This window comes from Phaethon lepturus, unplaced genomic scaffold (genome assembly GCF_000687285.1).
Source record: "Phaethon lepturus isolate BGI_N335 unplaced genomic scaffold, ASM68728v1 scaffold45977, whole genome shotgun sequence".
NCBI lineage: Eukaryota > Metazoa > Chordata > Aves > Phaethontiformes > Phaethontidae > Phaethon > Phaethon lepturus.
The window spans coordinates 601-21,286 of record NW_010550628.1 but is presented as its reverse complement, the minus strand read 5'-3'; the positions used below and the strand labels follow the sequence as shown (position 1 = coordinate 21,286).

At 40.0% G+C, this 20,686-nt stretch overlaps 1 protein-coding gene across 1 annotated transcript in view; it reads right to left on the bottom strand.

The window, feature by feature from the left end:
• Nucleotides 1-19,696, bottom strand: part of TLK2 (tousled-like kinase 2) — a 39,506-nt gene extending 19,810 nt beyond the window's left edge. Inside the window, 7 exon segments of the mRNA XM_010290614.1 lie at nt 2,391-2,497; nt 3,076-3,243; nt 5,988-6,083; nt 7,202-7,245; nt 8,306-8,375; nt 10,856-10,927; nt 19,616-19,696. Of these exon segments, the coding sequence (XP_010288916.1) occupies nt 2,391-2,497; nt 3,076-3,243; nt 5,988-6,083; nt 7,202-7,245; nt 8,306-8,375; nt 10,856-10,927; nt 19,616-19,696 (638 nt within the window).
• Between the last annotated feature and the right edge of the window lie 990 nt (nt 19,697-20,686).

The window sequence follows — 20,686 nt, the reverse complement described above, 5'->3', positions numbered from 1 at the left end:
CAGGAATATTAGGCATAAATCCTTCTGACACACTGATGTACTAGAGTCCACTAGGGAGAGGAGCTTTACAATTCTTGAGTGAAACCTATTTGGAAAGTTCTCTGGGGTGCAGCACATCTCAAATACTTTCACCAAAGAAGTGAGAGTTATAGCAAGGAACAGAAGACAAAAGACATGCTATATTCTCTAGCAATAATAGTATCTCAAACTCAGCACTCTGATGAATGGGTGGGGAAGAAAAGGGAAAGAAATCAGTATGAACACAACATCTAAAAAAACCCCAACCAAGACAAGGGAATCTCACTCCATGACTGCATACACAGATTTCACATTTATGGCTAGCAATCAGCTATCCTGGTTCTGAGAAGAGTGAGCAGAGACTCACTCATGGAGCTTTTATATAACTGTTCTCCAAATTTCAGGCTTGCCTAGAAGCTAACACCATGAAGTAAGAGACAAACTTGGCTGACTGTTGCTTCTCTACATACACCCAGTATGGGCAAGCTCAAAAAGAACACCTGCCAGCATTACATATCAAGCAAGATGAGCCTAAATCCCGAAAGACAAGAGGAGGCCTGGGCAGGTCATCTCAGTTCTGCCTTAACATGGTTCATGCTTCCTGACAGCCTGCAGGAAGCACATGTGACAAAAGCTTTTGCCACTGAAGGCAATGAGAAGGCTGGCTGTTGAAAACCTAGGCTGCACTCACTCAAATAGCAAGAAGTTTCTGTAGTAAATTACTTTTATGTCACTTTGGCAAATGCAGACATGCTTGCACTGTGTCAGATGAAGTCATGCTTCAGGATGCATGCTCTTACATGTGACTTCATCACAACTCACCTTGCCTCACCGCATTTGGAGGGCCCTAGCACTGACTGAAAACGCTAAGAAAAATCATGCTCATGCTGATTTGCTTTTGGCATTGCCAGTAGTGATTCAAACTGGAAATCATTGAAGATGATTTTTTTTTAACCCTATCAACTCCAAACAGATTTGGAAGGGAAAAACAAGAATGTATACGTGTCCTCATCATGCAGCCAAGCATCTTCCTGGATTCTTTGCCTTGAGCATATGCTACATCTAGACCTCCGGAGAATACCATGAAGCTGAGCATTGGCAGAAAGCACGCTCAGATAATGTGTCACCCTTTTCAAGGAAAATGGACCCTATGGGCATGCTAAACACAGGAGAGAATAAAAACCATCTTGCTCACTCCAGGGGGGACGACTAATTTACGCATTGGTGTTGGGAGAGCAAAGATTGAAATCCGAAAGTTATCTCTGGCAGGTTCTTGAGTTATGGCATTATTCTTGCATAATTCTCCATGCAAGAGCAAGAAACAAGGATCTTCACAGACCAGCATTTTAACAATACAGACAACATATGTGACCCTGGTGACAAAAAAGGCTCAGAGACTTAAGCTAGTTAAGTATCCCCAGAGGTAGAACTGCAGTTCTTCATGCACAAAGAACTTGTACCACCTGCTGGGGAAATGGAGAATGAGCTTCCCCCAGCAATAAAATAATCTCTGACACAGGCAGATGTGAGAAAATGATTGACACAAAACTGATTGTTTAAAAATCACTCAAGGGAAGGGTCAGTCACAGACAAATCAGGGATGAAACTCAAAAGATTAAAAGCAGGCTTGGAGAAGAAATAAGCAAGGTGCATTGCAGATAAAGCTGAACATCCTTATAAGCAACAGAGGAAGATGACACAGCTAAAAGTAAATCTTGCCATAAATCCACAAGAACAATCTTAACAATTTAAAAGGCACCAGAAAAGACAGCTGCACAGTCAAAAGAGCTACTCCTCTTCTTGACCCCAGGTCAGTGAAGTTGCTGAGAAGCACTGTCAGGAACACATCATATTCCACCTTGACAGGACAAACTATGCCACAGGTATAATCTGCAGAGGCCAAAGAACTTCCAGACAGACTGTGGATATTTGTACTGTAAGTAGTGTGGACGCACCCACGACCCAGCGCTTGAAGAGAGGCATTCATAATTATCATTCAGGTTTCCTTCACGTCTTCACTTACAAAGAGAGGAAGAACATTCAGGATACAACAGAACTCAAACGGACAGAGCCAAGGTCTTCCTCTCCTGAGCAAATCTGCACACAGCTGAAGAACTGCCCATGGTATTGACACAGAAAAGCCTCAGTAACAGGTTAGGCAAACTGAAACAGATTAGCAGCAACTGAAAGGCATCCTTTACAGGATAAGGAACAAAGTTCAGAGTGATTCACTTCAATCAGTAGGTACAGACTGAGTTGGGACTACTGGCTCTTTTCACTGGTAAAATTATGTCTACTACAAGTGGCATCCTCTGGTGTGGAAGACAAGCTGCATAAAGCTTCAATCTCATATCCAAGAGACGTATCATCTAGTGAGCTATACCTGTGACTGTTTGTGCTGGATGGAAATCTGTTTTTGGGAAGTGCAGGAAGGCTCAGTGTTCCCTGATCCAGTAGAAGATGGGCTGCCTTGCTGGGCCTGCAAAAGAAAGTTAGTGCATTGTTATATGCTCCTCAGCATGACCACTAGTGCCCATGCAGATACCCTTATCTTTACATGGGAGGTGCAGCCTGGCCTGGGTATCATACTTTCATGTTAAGGTTTAAGAATGCTCTAGAGATTTAGTTCATTAAAACAAGAGAGTCAGTTTCTTTCAAGAAGTCTGGCCCAACCTGCTAAAAGACAAAGCTTTTAAAAGCCTAATATAATTCATGCCAGCTGAGGTTAAGCAAGGCCAAAACAAACACCTCTCACAGCAAGACTATACTTCATCTTTTGCTTTTTTGCATCTATCAGATTAGCCTCTCAGATGCTATTATTTTCATCTGCATAAGATTTTGAGCCGTTAACATAAACTCAGCTCATTTTATTAAACAAGGAAAGCCTGGGACCTAGAACTCTTCACAAGGAAGATGAACTTACCAGAAGATGGTAGACTTGGTCATCAATAAACCAGGCTGCACTTGAACCACTGTCTTTGAGCAGAAAAGCTTCGAATTCCCCATCCCTTAACTAGAAACAACCCTCGGGATTCAAATCTTTTCAGAGCTGCTCACCGAGACAAAAGTAAAACAGAGGCCACCTCCCCTCTGTGCCAGCTGCTCATTCTCTAGCCGCTGTTTCGCCAGCATCACCGACATCAGCGTTGGCAGAGCAGAGTGTTCCTCCTGTGGTTCCTTTGCTGTGCTGCCGTCTACCCCATACAGCGGCTGCTCCACTCGCCGCTGTAACACAGTCAAAAAAAATACAATGAACTTTTTTTTTTTTTTTAAAAGCGATTCTCTGACTCTGCCAAAACTGTTGTCAGCGAAGCAGCAGCTCAGGAATGAGCAGGCAGCATGGCGAGGATCTGATAATTCAAACAGGACTCCTGGAGTGACTGTTCCAATGGCAGACATCAAAAAGTAGATGAAGTTAACAATTAAAAAGAAAAGTAACAAATGAATACACAGGACAGATTTCCCTGTCAGTTAATATACCCCTTTCCTTTGCAAATACATGTATTTCAGAGTCACTGAGGGAAAACAGGTTGTAGATGCAAAAATCTTAGTGCATTGTGACTTTGTCAATGCATTCAAAATTATACTACTTGATGTTTTTTAACGACTCATTTTAGAACAGCCAATGCCATGATACGTTTGTTATTCTGGTGAAGTAAACTGACTCAGAACTGCTAAATGTCAGCAACCTAACTATCACGAGGACCCAGACGTCACGATAACCTAATTTCTGTCATTATAGCTGGGACCAACCTCCTGCAAGACAAGCAAAGTACTAACGCATTCCCGAAAAATCTTTTTGATTTGACATGCATTGCGTCTTTTAAAGGCCAGCTCCTTTCTCCTGCAGTAGACTTGTTTTTCAACTGTGATACAGGAATTGGGTTCAATAAGAACAAGAATCATCTGAGCCACATTGATTACAGCACTCAGAATATCATTGCTCTCACTTTAAAAGCCAGCCCATCACTGCTAAAACTTGGCAGTCTGGGTAATAATCATCTAAGTCCTTCCAAACTGTAACTCTGGGCCAGGCATATGCCACATAGAAAGTAAACAGCCAGGTCAGGCTTCAGTTTTTTTAAAACCTAAATTGCAACCTGAAGCATATTTTCTGGCTAACATTACAAATGTCAAGAGTGTGCTTTCTTCTCCGAAAGAATGCTTGTATATAAGAGCGACCTTGCAAGAGCCTGAAGACCTGCAGATCATTCTTCTGATCAAAGGAGAAGCAAGGCAATTCAAAGCAGTCAAGAGATTCAAAGACAAGAAGTAACATCCTGAAGCCATTACGATTCCTCCGCAAGTTCTGATTGCAGAAAATTTCCAGTACAGTATAGATTATCTCACAGGTTTGGAGGAGGTTTGTCTCATTGTGAAAGACATTTTAACACTCTGCTCTCTTACTAGACCATACTGACATCTGTAATGGGTAAGATACTCAATCTTCTCCAATTTTCACTCATCCCCCCATTTTGGGGGGCTTAGGTCAAACCATCATTGATATTCAGTCTGTAAGAGGACAGATCTTGCAAATGCACATAATAGTTTGTTATGAAGAAGCAAACATTACAGGTTTAGTTGCAAGAGTAAAGAACAGAAGATAAGACAGACAAAGGGCACCTGAGTAAGGAGAGAAACAAACCGGCCTAGTGAAACTAACTGTAACATCAGTGTTCATCACATGAGAAATACTCTGTTCAAACTTTTACCTACAAGCGTAGAAGAAGAAAACTAAAGGAAGAGTCAACTTGTCCCATTATAAACACTTGTAGGGCATCTCATCTGCTAGAATAAAGAACTGTCCCTAATATCTCACACATCTGCAACATTCAGAGATGGTATTTCTTTCATTATCTTCTCTTTAAAGAGGTGTCTTAGTGAATTAATATGACAGGAGGAAGGGCTCTTCAATTAACCAGATATATTTTAATTTTTGTAAACATCAAAAATATCTAGAAGTCTATCTGACGTTCTCCCTTAAAGCAGCACTAAAAGTGTCGAAAATCTAGCAACATGTATTGAATTCTGAGCAGAGCACTCAGTGTTGGGATTTAGTTCGGTACACATTCATGAACTGTGCAAAGGTCTGCAGAATAATGTAATCAGTAAAGACTTTGCATTTGATTTTCGGAATACTAACCTTTCCCATAACGCTCCATACTTTTTATGACACTCAACAAATGCTGAAAATTTTTAAAGTGGGACCCAGGCGATGTTCAAAACTAGAGATCAGGCACCAGAGCCTCTGAATATTGCTTTGCTAGTTGAAAGAAATTTCTTTAGCTGCTCTGTGCTAAAATGGCTTAAAAATACCACGTTATTTCTTCACATTCAGATCTTGCAGAAATGCTGCGACAGCAAAATGGAATTAATGTGACCAAAAAAAATAGCAACAGATGTGCACGTATACACATTTCTTTGCAAGATTTTGCTAATGGACCTTACAAGTCACACGCACGTAAACAGAAGTAAAAGAGCTTCCCAATATAATTCTGGTATGCACGTTTTTTCAGTATACCCAAAGGGCCCAATCAAGATCGGAGTATCATTGTACTAGTGCTATACAGATATACAACATACTCCCAGCTTGGTGGAGAAGTTCATGAGCTACAATGGAATACAAGATAACTAATACGTCAGTTCCACCTTTTATTAAGGACAGCGATCTATCTGTAAACCACACAGCACGCTAAAAACATTGATCTTGCATGCTTTAAGCTCAGACATTCGTATCAGTTACAACTGGACTAGCCACTGTGACAGGGTCCTAAACATCTGGCTTTGCTGCCAGAATCCAGTTTCAGATTTTAAAAAAACCAAACACCCGAACTGAATACAGAGTAAGCCAAATCACTCACCAAGAGACACTTCTTTTCTGTTCAGAACATTTTATTACCTGCCTGAAGCACAGTCACCGACCTAATAAGTGCCATGCCACCAGCTCTGACCCCAGGAAGAACACTTACCGGCAAGGGGTTGGATAAGGAATGCTGTGGTGATGATCTGGCGACAGGCGGCACACTTCTACCAGGACTGGTTCCTGGGCCACTTCCCCCAGCAAACTGGCCAAAGCAACAGATTTGATCATCAGTAATTCCACAGAGATACTATATTTAGGCAAATTTCACAGAGACAGAAGAAACACATTAATCTTAAAAATGAAGCCTTATAGGCTCTAGGGACTCATTTAAGCAAACTGAATATAAGCTAAGAAGAAAACCTTCATGCACTGTTTTCAAAAATAACAGTAAAGGTAAGTACTCCAGACAAACATTCACATTTGCACTGACCACATTGCTCTTTTCAACACAAAAAGATATAAATGTACACACTCGGCTACAGATCAATTATTTACTGTATAGAATTAGGAAGCCCACTCCCTGTGAGGAGATGTGTCTAACTGTGCTCCGCAGAAGTGTAAGAAATGTACACCTCCACTGAAGCATCTGTGCTGTCACTATCAAAAACAGGGTATGTAAGCAGCTGGACAACTGGTCTAGTTCGTACAGAAATTCGTATGCTCCTGCACCACACAGTGTACCACACATAAAAAAAAAACTTTGCCGTGAAAGAAGCAAGCACTAAAAAGCACTTAATTTCTGACTCCAAGTTACTCAGTAAAATAAAGAAGAAACTTAAGAGAAAAGCTAGAGCTCTGGATTGTGCAGAAAAACTTCAGAAACCATGCAATAAAACAAGAATATTGATTTTTAGAATGCCCATCACTGCTTTGGGGAGGGGTCTCCATCTCCCATGTGGTAGTAGCCTTCCATGGCAAGCTTTTCTAAAGAGGGAATGCTGTAAACAACTTCCCACTCAAAAATCAGTGGGACTTTACAGATAGGTTCTTTTGCAGCACTGGACCTGTATCAAAATAGGTTTGTGTACCCAGAGATATCCTCATCTGAGATCCAGGTTCCAGTGGAAATCAACCTCGAACCTATACTTACGTGGCTGCTCTTCTAAAAAATTGCTTAATCAACTGTTCTTAGAAATGTTGATTTAAAAACCAACTTCCAAAAATCTCATATCCTCTTCCTAATCAGATTTGAGCATGTCAAGTTAACATTGTCACTCAATGACTCCAACCAGTAACAGAAGTCACATTACAGACTTCCACCTACAGATTCTGCATATTGTTAACTCAAGCAGATTTCTCAGACAATGTAAAAATGCTTACCTCAAAATAATCACTAATTTTATGTCCCCTAGGAGTGCCTTTACCTATAAAAGGAAAACAAAGGATGAAAATAAGAGTTGATATTTTTAAGAACAGAAGTTATGATACCATTCTAAAAAACTACTTCTGTATTTTGACCCTCCTTTCCCAGTAGAAAGGTGCACCACCCATCACAACAAAAGCTTCTGCACGACAAAAGACTGCGCCAGGGTTATAGCTCTCGTGCTGTTGCTGGGAGGGTTTACAGTTGACAATTCAATTCACTCTTAATTCCAAACACATCAAATCCAATCAAACAAGCATTCACACTTGCTAAAGTACTTAGAAAACACTAAACATCACTGATTGTTGCATAGGTTCTCCAAAACTTCCTTCAAGATAAGGATGGAGCAAAGGGTACTTTTACTCCTCCGACTTCAGGTAAATTACTGCATATTAGATCTCTCACAAGCATTCTTATAAGAGTTAGAGAGATAATTAGTGGTGGCTTAATACCAGCTCATTAAAACTTAGCCCTTTTCTTCTATTATACTATCAAAGCAGTTCTGTCAACACAATCCTCGTTACTTTCTTGTTCAAGAATAAAAGAAATAGAAATCTGCTCCTATGCCCATTTGCTAGGAAATCTGAACTTGGACTTGAATGCGGTGGGTTTTTCTTAGTACTCTAAGACAGCACTGCCTGCTTTATACTTGAGTACAGTTCGTTCTCTATTTGTTGTGGTGAGAATTTACTCTAACAAGGCAGGCATACGCCTCAAAAAGCAAGGAAGACAGTACAGCCTGTATTTTGAAGTCTGGGTGCTGTATATGTAGTGATGTGGGACCAAAACAGCACTTCAGAGAAGCCATATTAAGCCTTTGGGCAGTCTGTCCCATAAAAATGCAATAGTTTGTGCGAATAAGCTGAAGACGAGTATTTTCCTGCCAATGAGGATAACAGCGCTCCCAGAAGAGAACTATACCATCGTGGAGTAGTTTATAACAAGCTGCCTGACACACCCTTGAGAAGAGCCATTAGTTTCCTAGGACACTGACTCTGCAAAACGTGCACAAATTACCAACCGTACAGAAATCCTGCAGCAGCGTCAGGAGAATGAATTACCTTGACTGGTCTCATATGCTTCTGCTTTCCTTTTTCTATTCCGCTGGTCATTCTGTTTTTTCTCAGGAGTCTGTTAAACAATACTTCAAAATTAACATTTCTGCAGTTATTCCAAGATTTAAAGAAAATGCCAAAACACAATAATCTGCTCCATATCCCCAGTGGCCATTTCACTTTTCTGGTGCATTTGTTTCTACTGCTGGTACTTAAAGAAACAACTACGCTCAAATAGCTGCTACCTTCTGACGTATGTGCTGCAGAAGGGAGAGAACACGGTTAGGAATAAGGTTAAATTTTTTTCTATTTCAGTTGCAGCAAGCCAGCCTCTACTGCCCAGTTACCTCACATGGTTAGCAGAACAAGTTCAAATACTTATAAAAACCTGTGTAAACCATTTCACAGTGATCACACTACTGGTACAAGAGGAGTAATAACAAGACATTTGAGTACAGACATCCAAATTTGCAGTCCAGTGGCTACTCACAGTCTACCAGAACAATTCATCTTGCCTGCAGCTAATGCTTCTTCCCAAAGCTCTTTGCAGACGGCTACAACTATCCTGTCTGCTGGTGCACAGCTGCAACCTTACACAAAACACAGCAGAGCTCCCCAAGATGGCAGCCAGGAGAAAGCTGCCACTGATGCAGCAATTCACCTGGACTTCGCTCTCATTAAAGTCAAGGGTCAGTTGCATCTGCCATTTCTGTGAGCAGCCAGAGACCTGAGGGGCAGCTCATCACTGGACAGCGATGTATCTATGCACAGGCACAACAAAGAGCACCAGTGGGAGGCTTAAAGGCTCCAACAGTGTCATGCCTATCTGTCTGCACAAGGCTAGTGAGCCTAGACATGTGAATGTGGAGGAGACCCTGGCATGGTGCTTCCCCCATCACCAGGGTCACTTATGTGGCCAAACCTTCTGAAAACATTAGGAAGCGCTGCGTTAGAAACAGCTTACTGAGGTTGCTGGAAAGAAAGATATCTTGTCATTTACATCACCAGCGTCATTTAAAAAACATCTCTTATCCCAGAGGGTCCCAAATAATTTCCAAGCTATATGCTTTACAATCGCTGCAGCCACCACTAAACTATAGCCTGGGGCAGGAAGAAAACCACAGAGTGCAAAACACAACTCGGGGGGAGGGAAAGCCATGGCCAGAAAGTTTGTGGTAAACCTAAGTTTCATGCTCTTTGGAAACCAAAGTCCAAAGTACCCTGTTTAAAGATCTCTGCCAAAAGACTTGCACACAGTAAGCACAGAAATCAATCTACCTCCTTCAATAGGATAAAAAGGATAAAGCTGACACAGCCAGAATCTAAACCTGGCTGTGTCCCCAGTGGATGCTGGACATCTACAGTCCCATGCTACTAGCTGGGCAGTCACCAACATGTTATTATTTTGGTAAAAGAATGGAAGGGATGTTAAGACAAAGGTGACTACTGTGTCTGCAAAGTACTTTTTAGAATGGGGGGGACTGAAAACTCCATGTACCAGCTCCTGTATGTGTAAAAGTCAATGACATAGCCTCCTCACTGCATAGCAAAGAGCAACTCATGAACAGTGTTGGCATGACTGTAACACCACAGGCTCCATTACAGCCCCCGTGGAACTGTAAGCATATTAATGAGATTCAGTTTAAGTTGTTTTTCCATTCAAATACTTACATAACAGATAATGTTGTGTGTAATTTTTGTTATAGACTGAAAAAGCACGGAATAGTAGATTTGATTATGTCAGCTTGGTCAATTTAAATCACTCCACAGAATTTCATAAAAAAACCCAAGTAAAATAAGGATGAATACTCAGTTTTCCACTATTAGCTATACTTACTTGTATGGAGGTTAAGATACTGCATTCTCAAAAGACTTAAATTTCACCAGGCACCTCATATCAGTACTGCCATATAATAGAGGGAAATATGATCCAAAACTTACCTGATAACTGTGTGGAAAGTTCTTTAAATGCATAAGAAAAAGCATTTAAATTTGAGATTTTGCTTTATTAACATGGAATTTTAAAGTAAAAATGTAACTCTACAATTCATTTTGCTGCTGTAGGAAGTGTTTTGAAATAGTTAATCCTAAAGCAGTGATATTAAATAGGGACAAAGCACAATTTTCACCTCCCCACACTTCCACAGAGTGATTCATAAAAATGCTCAGCTTTGTACAGACTTCTGCGAATTCACATATTTGATAGGTAAGGCAAACTTTTCCATTAATGGTCTCTGGCTTTTTATTTGGCCAAAACTGTATCCAAAACCAGCACACAAATCACAATGCCGTTGAAAATGTTTTCATAAGCTGAGCTTTACGAATGCTGTATTTTTGGGGTTGGGTAAAACCCGCCTGTTACAGTGGGAAGCTTCAAGGACTGTTTCACAGCATGGTCCAAGGACTGTAAGGTTAAGATCCAGACTAGATACTTCCACTAGCCCCCTTCACACCCCAAAAAACACTGTCATTCACTTTCACTCAATTCTTTCTCTGTTTTGCGTTCAATCATGTCCCCCTTAAACCCAATTACCATGAGGATTTGTGCCTGCTTACCTCCAATTCTTTATCACTCAGAGAACCCACGCTGCACAAGCTCTGGTTGGAAGACTCACTATTTAATGGACCCTAGTGAAAAACAAGCAAAGACTGTTAGGAACAACTTCCATACAAGGCAGATAAGTCCTATCAAACATTGCATCTCTGGGCTAACTACACTGCCCTAAGTCACGTGAATACAGCAGCAACACGGGTCAAGTACCTAGACACATGACAGGTCACTAAAAAACTTTAGAAGTGTTTTGGAGCAAGATGGAAGTTGGACTGCCAGTTAGACCGTCTTTTCTCAGTATATCAATCCAGCCTTTGCAATGATATTTCTCTATCAATCTATATCCTAACTGCCCTATTTAACCACATCCACAAACCAGCCAAGGCAGTATTCATAAAAGCCTAAGACAACTGGCCTGAGAAACAAAACTTCTGATTTGTTGAGTAGCAGTAGTTCCAAGCTCAGTTCTTCAGGCAAGCATCCACTTGACCCTGGGCTAAGAATTTAGAGGCATCTTCCATCCGGCAAGGCAGCTATTAGTGTTATCAGATGCTGGCAGTACCACTAATTTTTCTTTAAATGTGTATTTTTCATGCTTTTTTAATGGTAAGAAAGTGAACAAGTGAAAGTTGTGTTAACAGCAGTACAACTGGCACCCATAAGACAATCTCTCACTAGGCTATTTTATGGACCTGTGGCTGACCTGCCAAGAGAGCACTTGCTCCTACCAAGCTACAGCACAAATTCAAGAGGTTGGAATAGATTTACCAAAGTGGTATCCAGGTACCAACAAGAGTCTGCCTGCATATTTGCAGGCTCTGTTGGATACTCATCTGCATTTTTCTGTATCCAAGCATTTTTGAAAATTATTTTCTAAAATCTGTATCAAAACTGGCTTTAAAAGGAAAGAAAAGTGAATCATGCAAAGTCACCATGTTTTAGCCTAGTGCTCTGACACAAAAGTATCTTCCCACAGATCTAACTTAAGAAATCTAGACAAATATGACAAAGATATAAAAACAAGATTCACAATTACTGACGGAATGTATTAACAGGAAGAATGACATGATCAAGTCACCTCTCCATTAATAACTTGTGAGCATCTTTTCCCAAAGATTCATTCTATTTTAGCATTCTTATTTTTGCAGTAACCATTTCCCACCAATCAATCTTTCCTCAAGGCAAAGCCACTTCTCATTATATACTTGAGACTTATGAGAGGGGTAGGGGAGAATACTTAACACCAGAGAAATCCCACCGTAATTATTTTTGAGGGTAGCAGTTCTCCCTTCCCCATTTATGAGACAAACACAACCATCAAATTAAACTTGTGACACAACCTAGCTATTACTAACCCCAATTTCCAAGCAGGCACCCACAGAAAGTAAAAGTTCTGTTTACCTTCTGTATTACACTGTGAATGTTAACTACCAAATTTGTTTCTCCTCAAAGGACATGCTTAGTTGCTTCAACAAAAAACAAAGACACACACCCCTCCCCAACACTTGAACAGCTCAAACAGCTACACATTTAGGATTCCCTTTTAAAAGCAATTTATTTTAAGAAAAATTGCAGATTTATACTCTTTAAGCCATACCATTACCCCTTCAACTCATCACACAAATAGCTCAAGGCCAGAAACATATTTTACCTCATCTCTTCAGCAATAGTTGCTTTTTAAACAAAGAAGCAAGCTGCCCACCACCCAACATGACAACTCACAAATCTTATAGGTACAGCTGCCAGTTGTGTGAGGGATTTATTCCTTGGCAAACAGCATGTAACAAAAGTGCCAACACTAACCTTAGCTACATCCACATGAAGGACTGATTAAAAAAAAAAGTAATATCCTCTGGCAAGTGGCAACAGAAAGTTAATCTTTCCACCCATGTAAAAAGCTTGTTTATAAACTGCACAAATGCTGTCCTCTAAAATCTTTCACTTCCTCTCATGAACTCAAACCCCAGCAGCACGTCCGAGACATCAACCCCCTGTGCAAGCGTGAAAACTTTATTAGGTGCAGGAACATCTCAACAAATTAACATTTGCTGGTCTCAGATGTACAGGCTGGGGTTCTGACATGACAAAGATGAAAGTTGTTTCCACATTTGCTTAAATTTTGCTGCCTCCATTTTGCACATGGATCAGGAACAGCCTCTCCCAAAATGCCTTGCTTGAGCTTTTCAGGAACACTGTGGTTGAAATGGTATGGCACTGGTTTACGAAGAGCCAATGTTTCAGCAATGCACTTGTATTCTACGGTCACTCAGAGAAATAAACTGATGAGGCCAGCTACAGTTAGCAATGATCCTAAGATTTTTTTTCATAAATACATGTTTATCCTCTCCAGTACAAAAAATCTGCTCAGTTTGCATCTGAATGTAAAATTCTGGAGTGCAAGCAGCTGGAAAAAAATGCCTAGTACAAAATCCACAATTTTTTCTTACTTCCAGTACAACTACCTGTATCTACTATTCTGCGTGGGAAACTTACAGCTCTAGCAGTTGGAATCAAACACATTTTTTGCATCAACAAAAGAGCAGTTCACTTCTGATCACAGATTCTTGAAGAGCAAAACCCCCCTATTTTCCCTTTACTTTAAAACTTCCTCTAGAAACTACACTGAGAAAATTGTAAAACTGAACTCAGTGCAATAGTGGAAAGGGTGAAAAGGAACTAACTACTTGGTTATGGAACCAGAAAAAAAACAGCTTGTCAGTTGTCGATAAGTATCCAGCAAGTTCAACTGTCACATGTATTGATACTGTGAAAAAATACAGAATTAATTCTTTGTAGACATGTTTTTATCCATTTTCACTGCATGAGCTTTCCTTTCCCTGGATTACCTTCTAGAAGGCCTTCCACTGACACTTCTCTTACAGTAAAGTATTAGACGTATCTTGCAAGCAAGGAGCTTAAGCAACTTGTGCATGTCAAAGTTGGCAAAAGTCTTGTTTTGAGGTATTCTGGCTACGGAAACACAAATTGTTCATTAGAACGTGCTGTACTTGAAGCAAAAAAAGATGCAATACCTATGATGTTTAAGGAACATGGCCTAGTCCTCAGCTGCACCTCTTCTCACGTACTTACGCAAGAGAAAGAAAAAGCAAGTTTTCCTGATCATCCAGCTAGATATCTAGTTTCACACATAACCTCATGTTATCAACTGCTTATAGCAACAGGTTTAGACAATGGGTATGAGAAACTATACTTCTGAGCATCTCCTCCTCAACTAGCAGTCAGTGAGTGTGTGTATAAAAAACCCCTTCAAATATATGTTTTATCATTCCTGACTGTTTATATTTAACTCAGCAACTGACATTGGATAAATGTTCAGTACTTAATTTAGCATACCATTGTAAGTGGTCATGACACAAAAGGAATTAAAGGAACAAACCTGAATTTTGGAAAAAAACAAGTAAGCAATGGCAAAGAATACTAACATCAGAATATCACTGGGGAAGTAGCAGTAGGGAATAATAAGCATGCAATAGTTTACAGAGGAAGGGCTTATAAATTTTGTTCCTGAAGAAGTCATCTGCACTGGCATCTGGCTTTTCTAGCATGGACTACTTTGGGATAATACTGCACTTCTCTGATATCACTTACAGCCCACTCATCCACTGTACCCTGTCAAGAGAATCGGTGATGGGGCTCAGCAAAAATTCAAAATACGTGGGTCATCTGAAGTAAGCTAATAGTTTCTATAGTGTTTACCCAAATGACAAGCACAAGAACAGCACACACCTCCTCCACAAGGAATTTCTTTCTGAGATAAGCTGGCATGCTCTTTTCCCTTGTGATTCACCTATCAACTGCTGCTTCTAAGTCTGTGACCTACCTATGCACAACAAAACCTCCATGTTAAGAAGTGGATGCAACAGTAGCAGGCTCTTTCAAGACTCCTACTCGAAGACAAGAATTTAAAATCTGTCCACTCACATGAGCTGATTAGTCATTTCTCCTTTTGCAAGAGCCCTGGAAAGGCCACAAATGAGGCACAATGGCTGAAGTTTCAATAGAAACAACTTAGCCTGATAATAGCTCCCATCGGATCTTCCATAACAAAGCTAGCCTGATTCAGATGGCCTTACCTTCAAGACTATCTACTGCCTCGCATGACTTCTGCATTTCCTCAGCCTCTCCAAGATGCCAAAAATGATCCCTCAGGCCTGCCTGCAACTCCTACGTTGGGCAGTCTCCGTTTTGCATTCTCCAATTCCTGACATTGAAAGAGAACTCTAGGAATTCAGGCTGCCTAGCCAGAGTCTCCAACATGGACTTACAGCAACATGCACTGCAAAATTATCTTGCCAACTCAATGGCAGAGACATGTTTCATTACCTCAAACCAAGGTACCCGAGTTTTTCTGAATTCTGTAGGAAATCAAGAGATTTCAAAGGGAAAAAGTAAATCGTCAATCCTTAGTTCCACTAAAAGTTAGTGCTGTCTCCACACAGGCTTACACTAAAGTGAAATGGTTGGATGGTTTTCCAGTTACTCTGGTCTAAGACAGGTTTAATTAACATATTCTTATCTTATTTCAAGCACCACATAAGTATGAGAATTACAGCTTGCTTCTTAATTAGGCTTTTAGAAAAGCACAGTATTATAGCCAATAATGAAATCCCCAAATCACCTAGGTCTTTTTGCCATGAGAAGTTAATCTACTATCAGATGTTCACAGGTAACCGCCACTACATCAGATGGGTAAGAAGATTTGCAACAGGATTTGCTTGGCTTCCATTACGCCTCAAGAGTTCTCTCCAATTGAAAAAATTGTATTTTTATTTTACTGACGGCAAAGTGGTCAGAAGGTTCACACAATTCACCCTAACCCTCAGTTCAGGGGCAGAAATAGAACTGAGATCTGACAACTATTTCTGGGTTCTAATAGCCAGACAACACATTTGAAATAAGTAATGTTGCACACGGAAGCATCCAAACAATTTTCAAGTATCTGGCATAAAGTCCTGGCACATTCTGTGGTAGCTGATAAATTCAAGTCTAAGTTTCAAAAGTCTTATTAGCCAGATTTTCTGCTGGCATGCGAGACCTGTTAAGGACCACCACTATGCAGCACCACTTCCCTCCAAGGAAGACATTATTCTCAAATACAAATTCTCAACTTGGTAACTTCGCTGCTAAAAATGTTGCTAAGTAGACCACGCAACTGGTAGTTACTGAACTGATCAAGATTGCTAGAATGAAAGAGAAAGGGTAAAAACCAAAACGATACAAGTAAATGCTGTTCTTTTTTATGAACAATTCTCTCTTCGGAGGCAGATGTTCTACAGCATAAGCGACATTCTTCACGTTATTTTCATTTCCCTCTTTATGATACCTTAAAGAGGGAGGAAAGGGAGCAGTAACTACCACCAAGACCAATACTTCTTCAATTCTAGCAGTCATCTGGATCTACATAATTCCTACAGCACGCCAGAGAAGGTTGCTGTCTCCAGAAATACTTCAGCCTTTTCAGTTTAGCTATAATAAAGTGGCACACACAGCTCAGTCTGAAGCTCTTTTAAAGACCAAACTCACAGAAGATACACGTACTGCTGTGCTGATCCACCCTGGTTAAGCCTGAGACAAGCCATGTGCAAATACAGATTCACCCACCAGTTACCTATTTCAATTCTTGCCCGGGAAAAGTCTGTGGAAATGACACAAATCCTTTGGAGTTAACCCACCTGATAGCTTAAAGGCAGCACCCAGACAGGGGGAAGGGAGAGAGAAGATGAGAACAGACAAAATTAAACAATGTTATCTAGAAAAGCAAACTACATTTTGTCTTCTGTACCTACTGACCCAAGGAAGATGTCTGTGATGACTGGTCAGAATAATGCCTCCAGTGAATGCGCTTAGACTTCCCCTAGCAAGTAGACATAAATGGGAGCTAAATAATTAGGAATACTGGTAGGTGTCAGGTAGTCATGTGTTAATTCAAGGACTTGCTTTGCGAATTTGGGGAAGAATGGCACTTTACCATATGGCAAGAATAGACATCTAAAGCATCACTGGCTTTTTGAAGCTGTCTAGTGACCTGGATGAACCACATGAGTATAACAGTTGCCTAGAAACATTCCTTGCTCATAGATTTGATTCCATGTATTAACTCCCAGCTTCTAGAGAAATATATTCTTCAGCTACTAAGTGAGATAATTCATCACAGATTTGCCACAGAATTTTGAGGTGTTTGGGACTGTGAATGACCTCAGTCATTGGGTTGTGCCTTCAGTTACCACAGGAGGTGACAGCACACAGCTGTTTCTAAAACAGTTTAGGTATTCTGTCCTCTACTACTGTTACTGGAAAGCTCTTCCAGAACCCCATGAGTCTGATGGCTAGAAGCATTTTTCTAGTTTCCAGCCTAAAAAATTTATTGTAGATCAGCTTGGTCTTACTCATTTCTCAGAAACATGACGTATAGTTCTTTACTTGCAAACATGGATGGAAAGTGGGCTTTAAAGCTGCAGTTGTATCAAGGATGTAAAGTAGTACCTTAGTTTTACACAGGTCCAAAATATACCCTGTATTTTTAAACATTAAAGAAACCTAACCAAATGCACTAAGTGATACACCCTGTCAGTGGAAGGCAGGAAGCTCAGTTACAACTGCCTGCTGCCTTCACCCAATAGGGGAGCATCTAAGATGACATTTCTTCCTTTTATGCAATAAACAGCAACAGAACACCTTCTATCCCAGGAGGATGTGCCAGTCCCCGTCCCACTAGATGGCACTAACTTACTCTATGCAGCTTTCCTTAAACATTTAATTGGAGAGCGCTAAAAATCTTAGTTGAATCATACAAATTGTATCACAGCTTTCCCAATATATTCCCTTTAAGACAATGACCTACCAATGCCAGTGCGGAGCATGACGGACGGAGACTTGGGGGGGTAGGGAGGGAATTTGAAGCACCAACCTGGGAGGGAATGTAGTATCTGAGATTAATATTGCAACCAAGATTTGCTGCAACATAGTAGAGTCATGCTAATTCATATCAATGGTTGGCTGATCTATTGCAAATTAGCAAGTATGCAAGTAAATAAATATATATTGTTTGAAATAAGTGTAATGCACTTTAACAGCTTACTGACTACACAAAGTAAAAAAAATTATACTGCATAACAACAGGTAAAAATAAAACTCAGTAACAGAATAGCTTTGCTCAAAGCAAAGCTTCCAAGAAACTAGGCTTTTTTACTTGGATATGCTTTAGAAACAAAAATGAGTTTTCAATATTCACCCTACAGAGAAAGGGCATGTACTTTCTTGTCCAAAAATATTGAAAACATACTTAAGACTTGCTTTCCTGCATCTTTTAAAGGTTATTCCTTTAAAAGGAATAGTTTCCAACATTCTTTGTGAGCACTGAGTATGTTAGCGCTGTTTTAAAGCAACGACAGCATCTATGCTTCTAAGTTGTCACTATTCTAGAAAGTTGCTGGCTTTATCTATACTGATTACAGCTACAGATGTTAATGTGACATACATGGAGGGAAGAGGCAAGAAACAGATGAAAAAGTACATAAAATGTTGTAATGTTGTATATAACAAGTCTTTCAAGATTGTAAATGGATTATGTACCATAAACTTTTATGCTAGTAAAAGCCTTAAGACAAAAAGTCTTAAGAGTGGGGCAAAGATCAAAAAAACCCCACACACTTACTTCAGTAACTGAACCTGTTACCCCATAACAACTTCTAGTGTTAATTTTCCTTACTACGTTACCTTACAGCTGAACATTTTACTTACAATCCCTTCCAAGACTTAACCTCGTTTGAATCCTGACTGAAATACAGATCAGAAAGAAAAGCATGAACTCAAACAAAACCCTTTTTCAAGTTCTGATTTGCTTTGAGTTTTTCTAAGAAACACAGCATCTACAAAGCTTCTTCCCTAAGTAATTCTAAGAGGTTTCTGAAAATTATCTACCAACGACAATGTTGTTTTACCATCTACCTTGATGTTGTCCAAAACTCAGTGTCTTCTTCAAAAGTAAACTCTTTATCACTGACCTAGTTGAAGTTGAGTTCTGCCACCATTTCATTACTCAGAGAGACTATCAATTAACACTACCAACAACATCTGGAGAACTAACAGCTTAATGCTAGTATATCAAGCAACCACACAATATTATTATTTAAGTGCTTTACTCAGGAAAGGCAGCTACTGAACAGTTATGAAGTTGTACACGAGGACAAAGATGGGATTTTACTAGCAGGCTGTGGATCACAGATACAGGAGAGCTTACCTTCAAATAGTTTTTGTGTGTGTGTTCTATGCGACCGAGTACACAGTTTTAGCACACTGCACCCACAAAGAACTGAACAAACTCCTGAGTATGTTAAGCCTGGTTACATGTTGTATCAAACACAGTAAACTTGAAACTGTATCTAACAAGTGGCCAAATTCAGTTCTCAAATGCATTCTTGGAGAGGAGACAGATGAGATTCCCACTTCCAAAGACAAAGTTGTCACAGGTTTTTTTGGGGTGTACAAGCTGCCTTAAGATGGAGCAACTCCTAAGAACTTAATTAGAACCCAAAAATCTTCTGTACAGCAAAACATCTGCTCATAGACATCCCATTTTCATTCCTCTTAAATATGCTTCAAGCAAATCAGCAGTCAAAACACAACTATTGGTACAAAACATTCTGCTAGCAAAGCAAAATTATCCATGTAGAAATTAAAAAAACAAAAGTTCAGCGCAGGATGGGTAAGCAGGCATGCCTGTTACCAAAGGTACTTATACACACCTTAGCAACCCCGACTCCAGTGAACCTGGCCTCCAGTAGTTCCTGCCTTCGTGGGTCCAGGCTATGCAATTCTTCCATCATTTCTGCTGCTATGGGAGAACAACACTCAGATTATGCAATGCAAGGAAAGGAGATTTAATATTCTGTGCCACTGAAAACACTCAAAAAGTGCCTGTTCTGCAGCACAACCATGTAGAAAGAATTTTCTTGCAAGAGAAATGCAAGATTACCAAGCAATAACAACATGACTTTGCCACCATAGTACTGCATTTAAACCATAACCCTGCTGGACAGTTTCCTCTTCTATCTGTGGTACCAGCCATTTCAAGATCTCTAAACCCAAGAAACCAATTATGTCACATTCTCCCACTAGATGCTTTATTAAAAGGAAAACATGGGACCAGAGTGTTATGACTAAAAGCTTCAGAGCTTTTCATCTGTGCTGCATGACTAGGAGAAAAAAAAGCAACATTCTTTACCCCATAATTTATTTTTGGCCAATCCTGGAAATACTAGATCTCCCCAAATTCCAGACTTCACTGACAACAGTTTTCATTCCTCCAAGCACAGAAGGCCATTATAAGAAGAAAATAATGCTTGTTAAAACCTTTTACTTTATGGAGTAAAGCATCAGACACTTCTAGCATAACACTTGCTGTCATATACTGTATGTACCTGGGGCACCTCTTGGCAAGCCAACAGATGCCATTATTTGAAGGGTTAAAAGAAAACCCAACATAGTTGCGGGTGTAAACAGGTTAAAAGTCAGGAAATATACTATTCAAATACTGAACTGCAAAAAAAAAAAATGGGACAAATTTCAACATTCATTATAACTGTGAATCACATCTTCCCAACTGCACCAATCAAGTTCATTTCCAGAAATGTCTGTTCCAGTTTCATTTTCTGGACTAAAGTAGGAAAAAAAAAAAGAGCGAGAGAGAGAGACAGAAGATAAAGATTTGCTGTATAAAGAGCATATGCAATGAGGAAAGTTCTTGAAGGGCAGCAAGTGCCCTCTAGAATAGGCAGTATACAATTGTTCCTTTTATTAACTGTCCATTTTGTCCC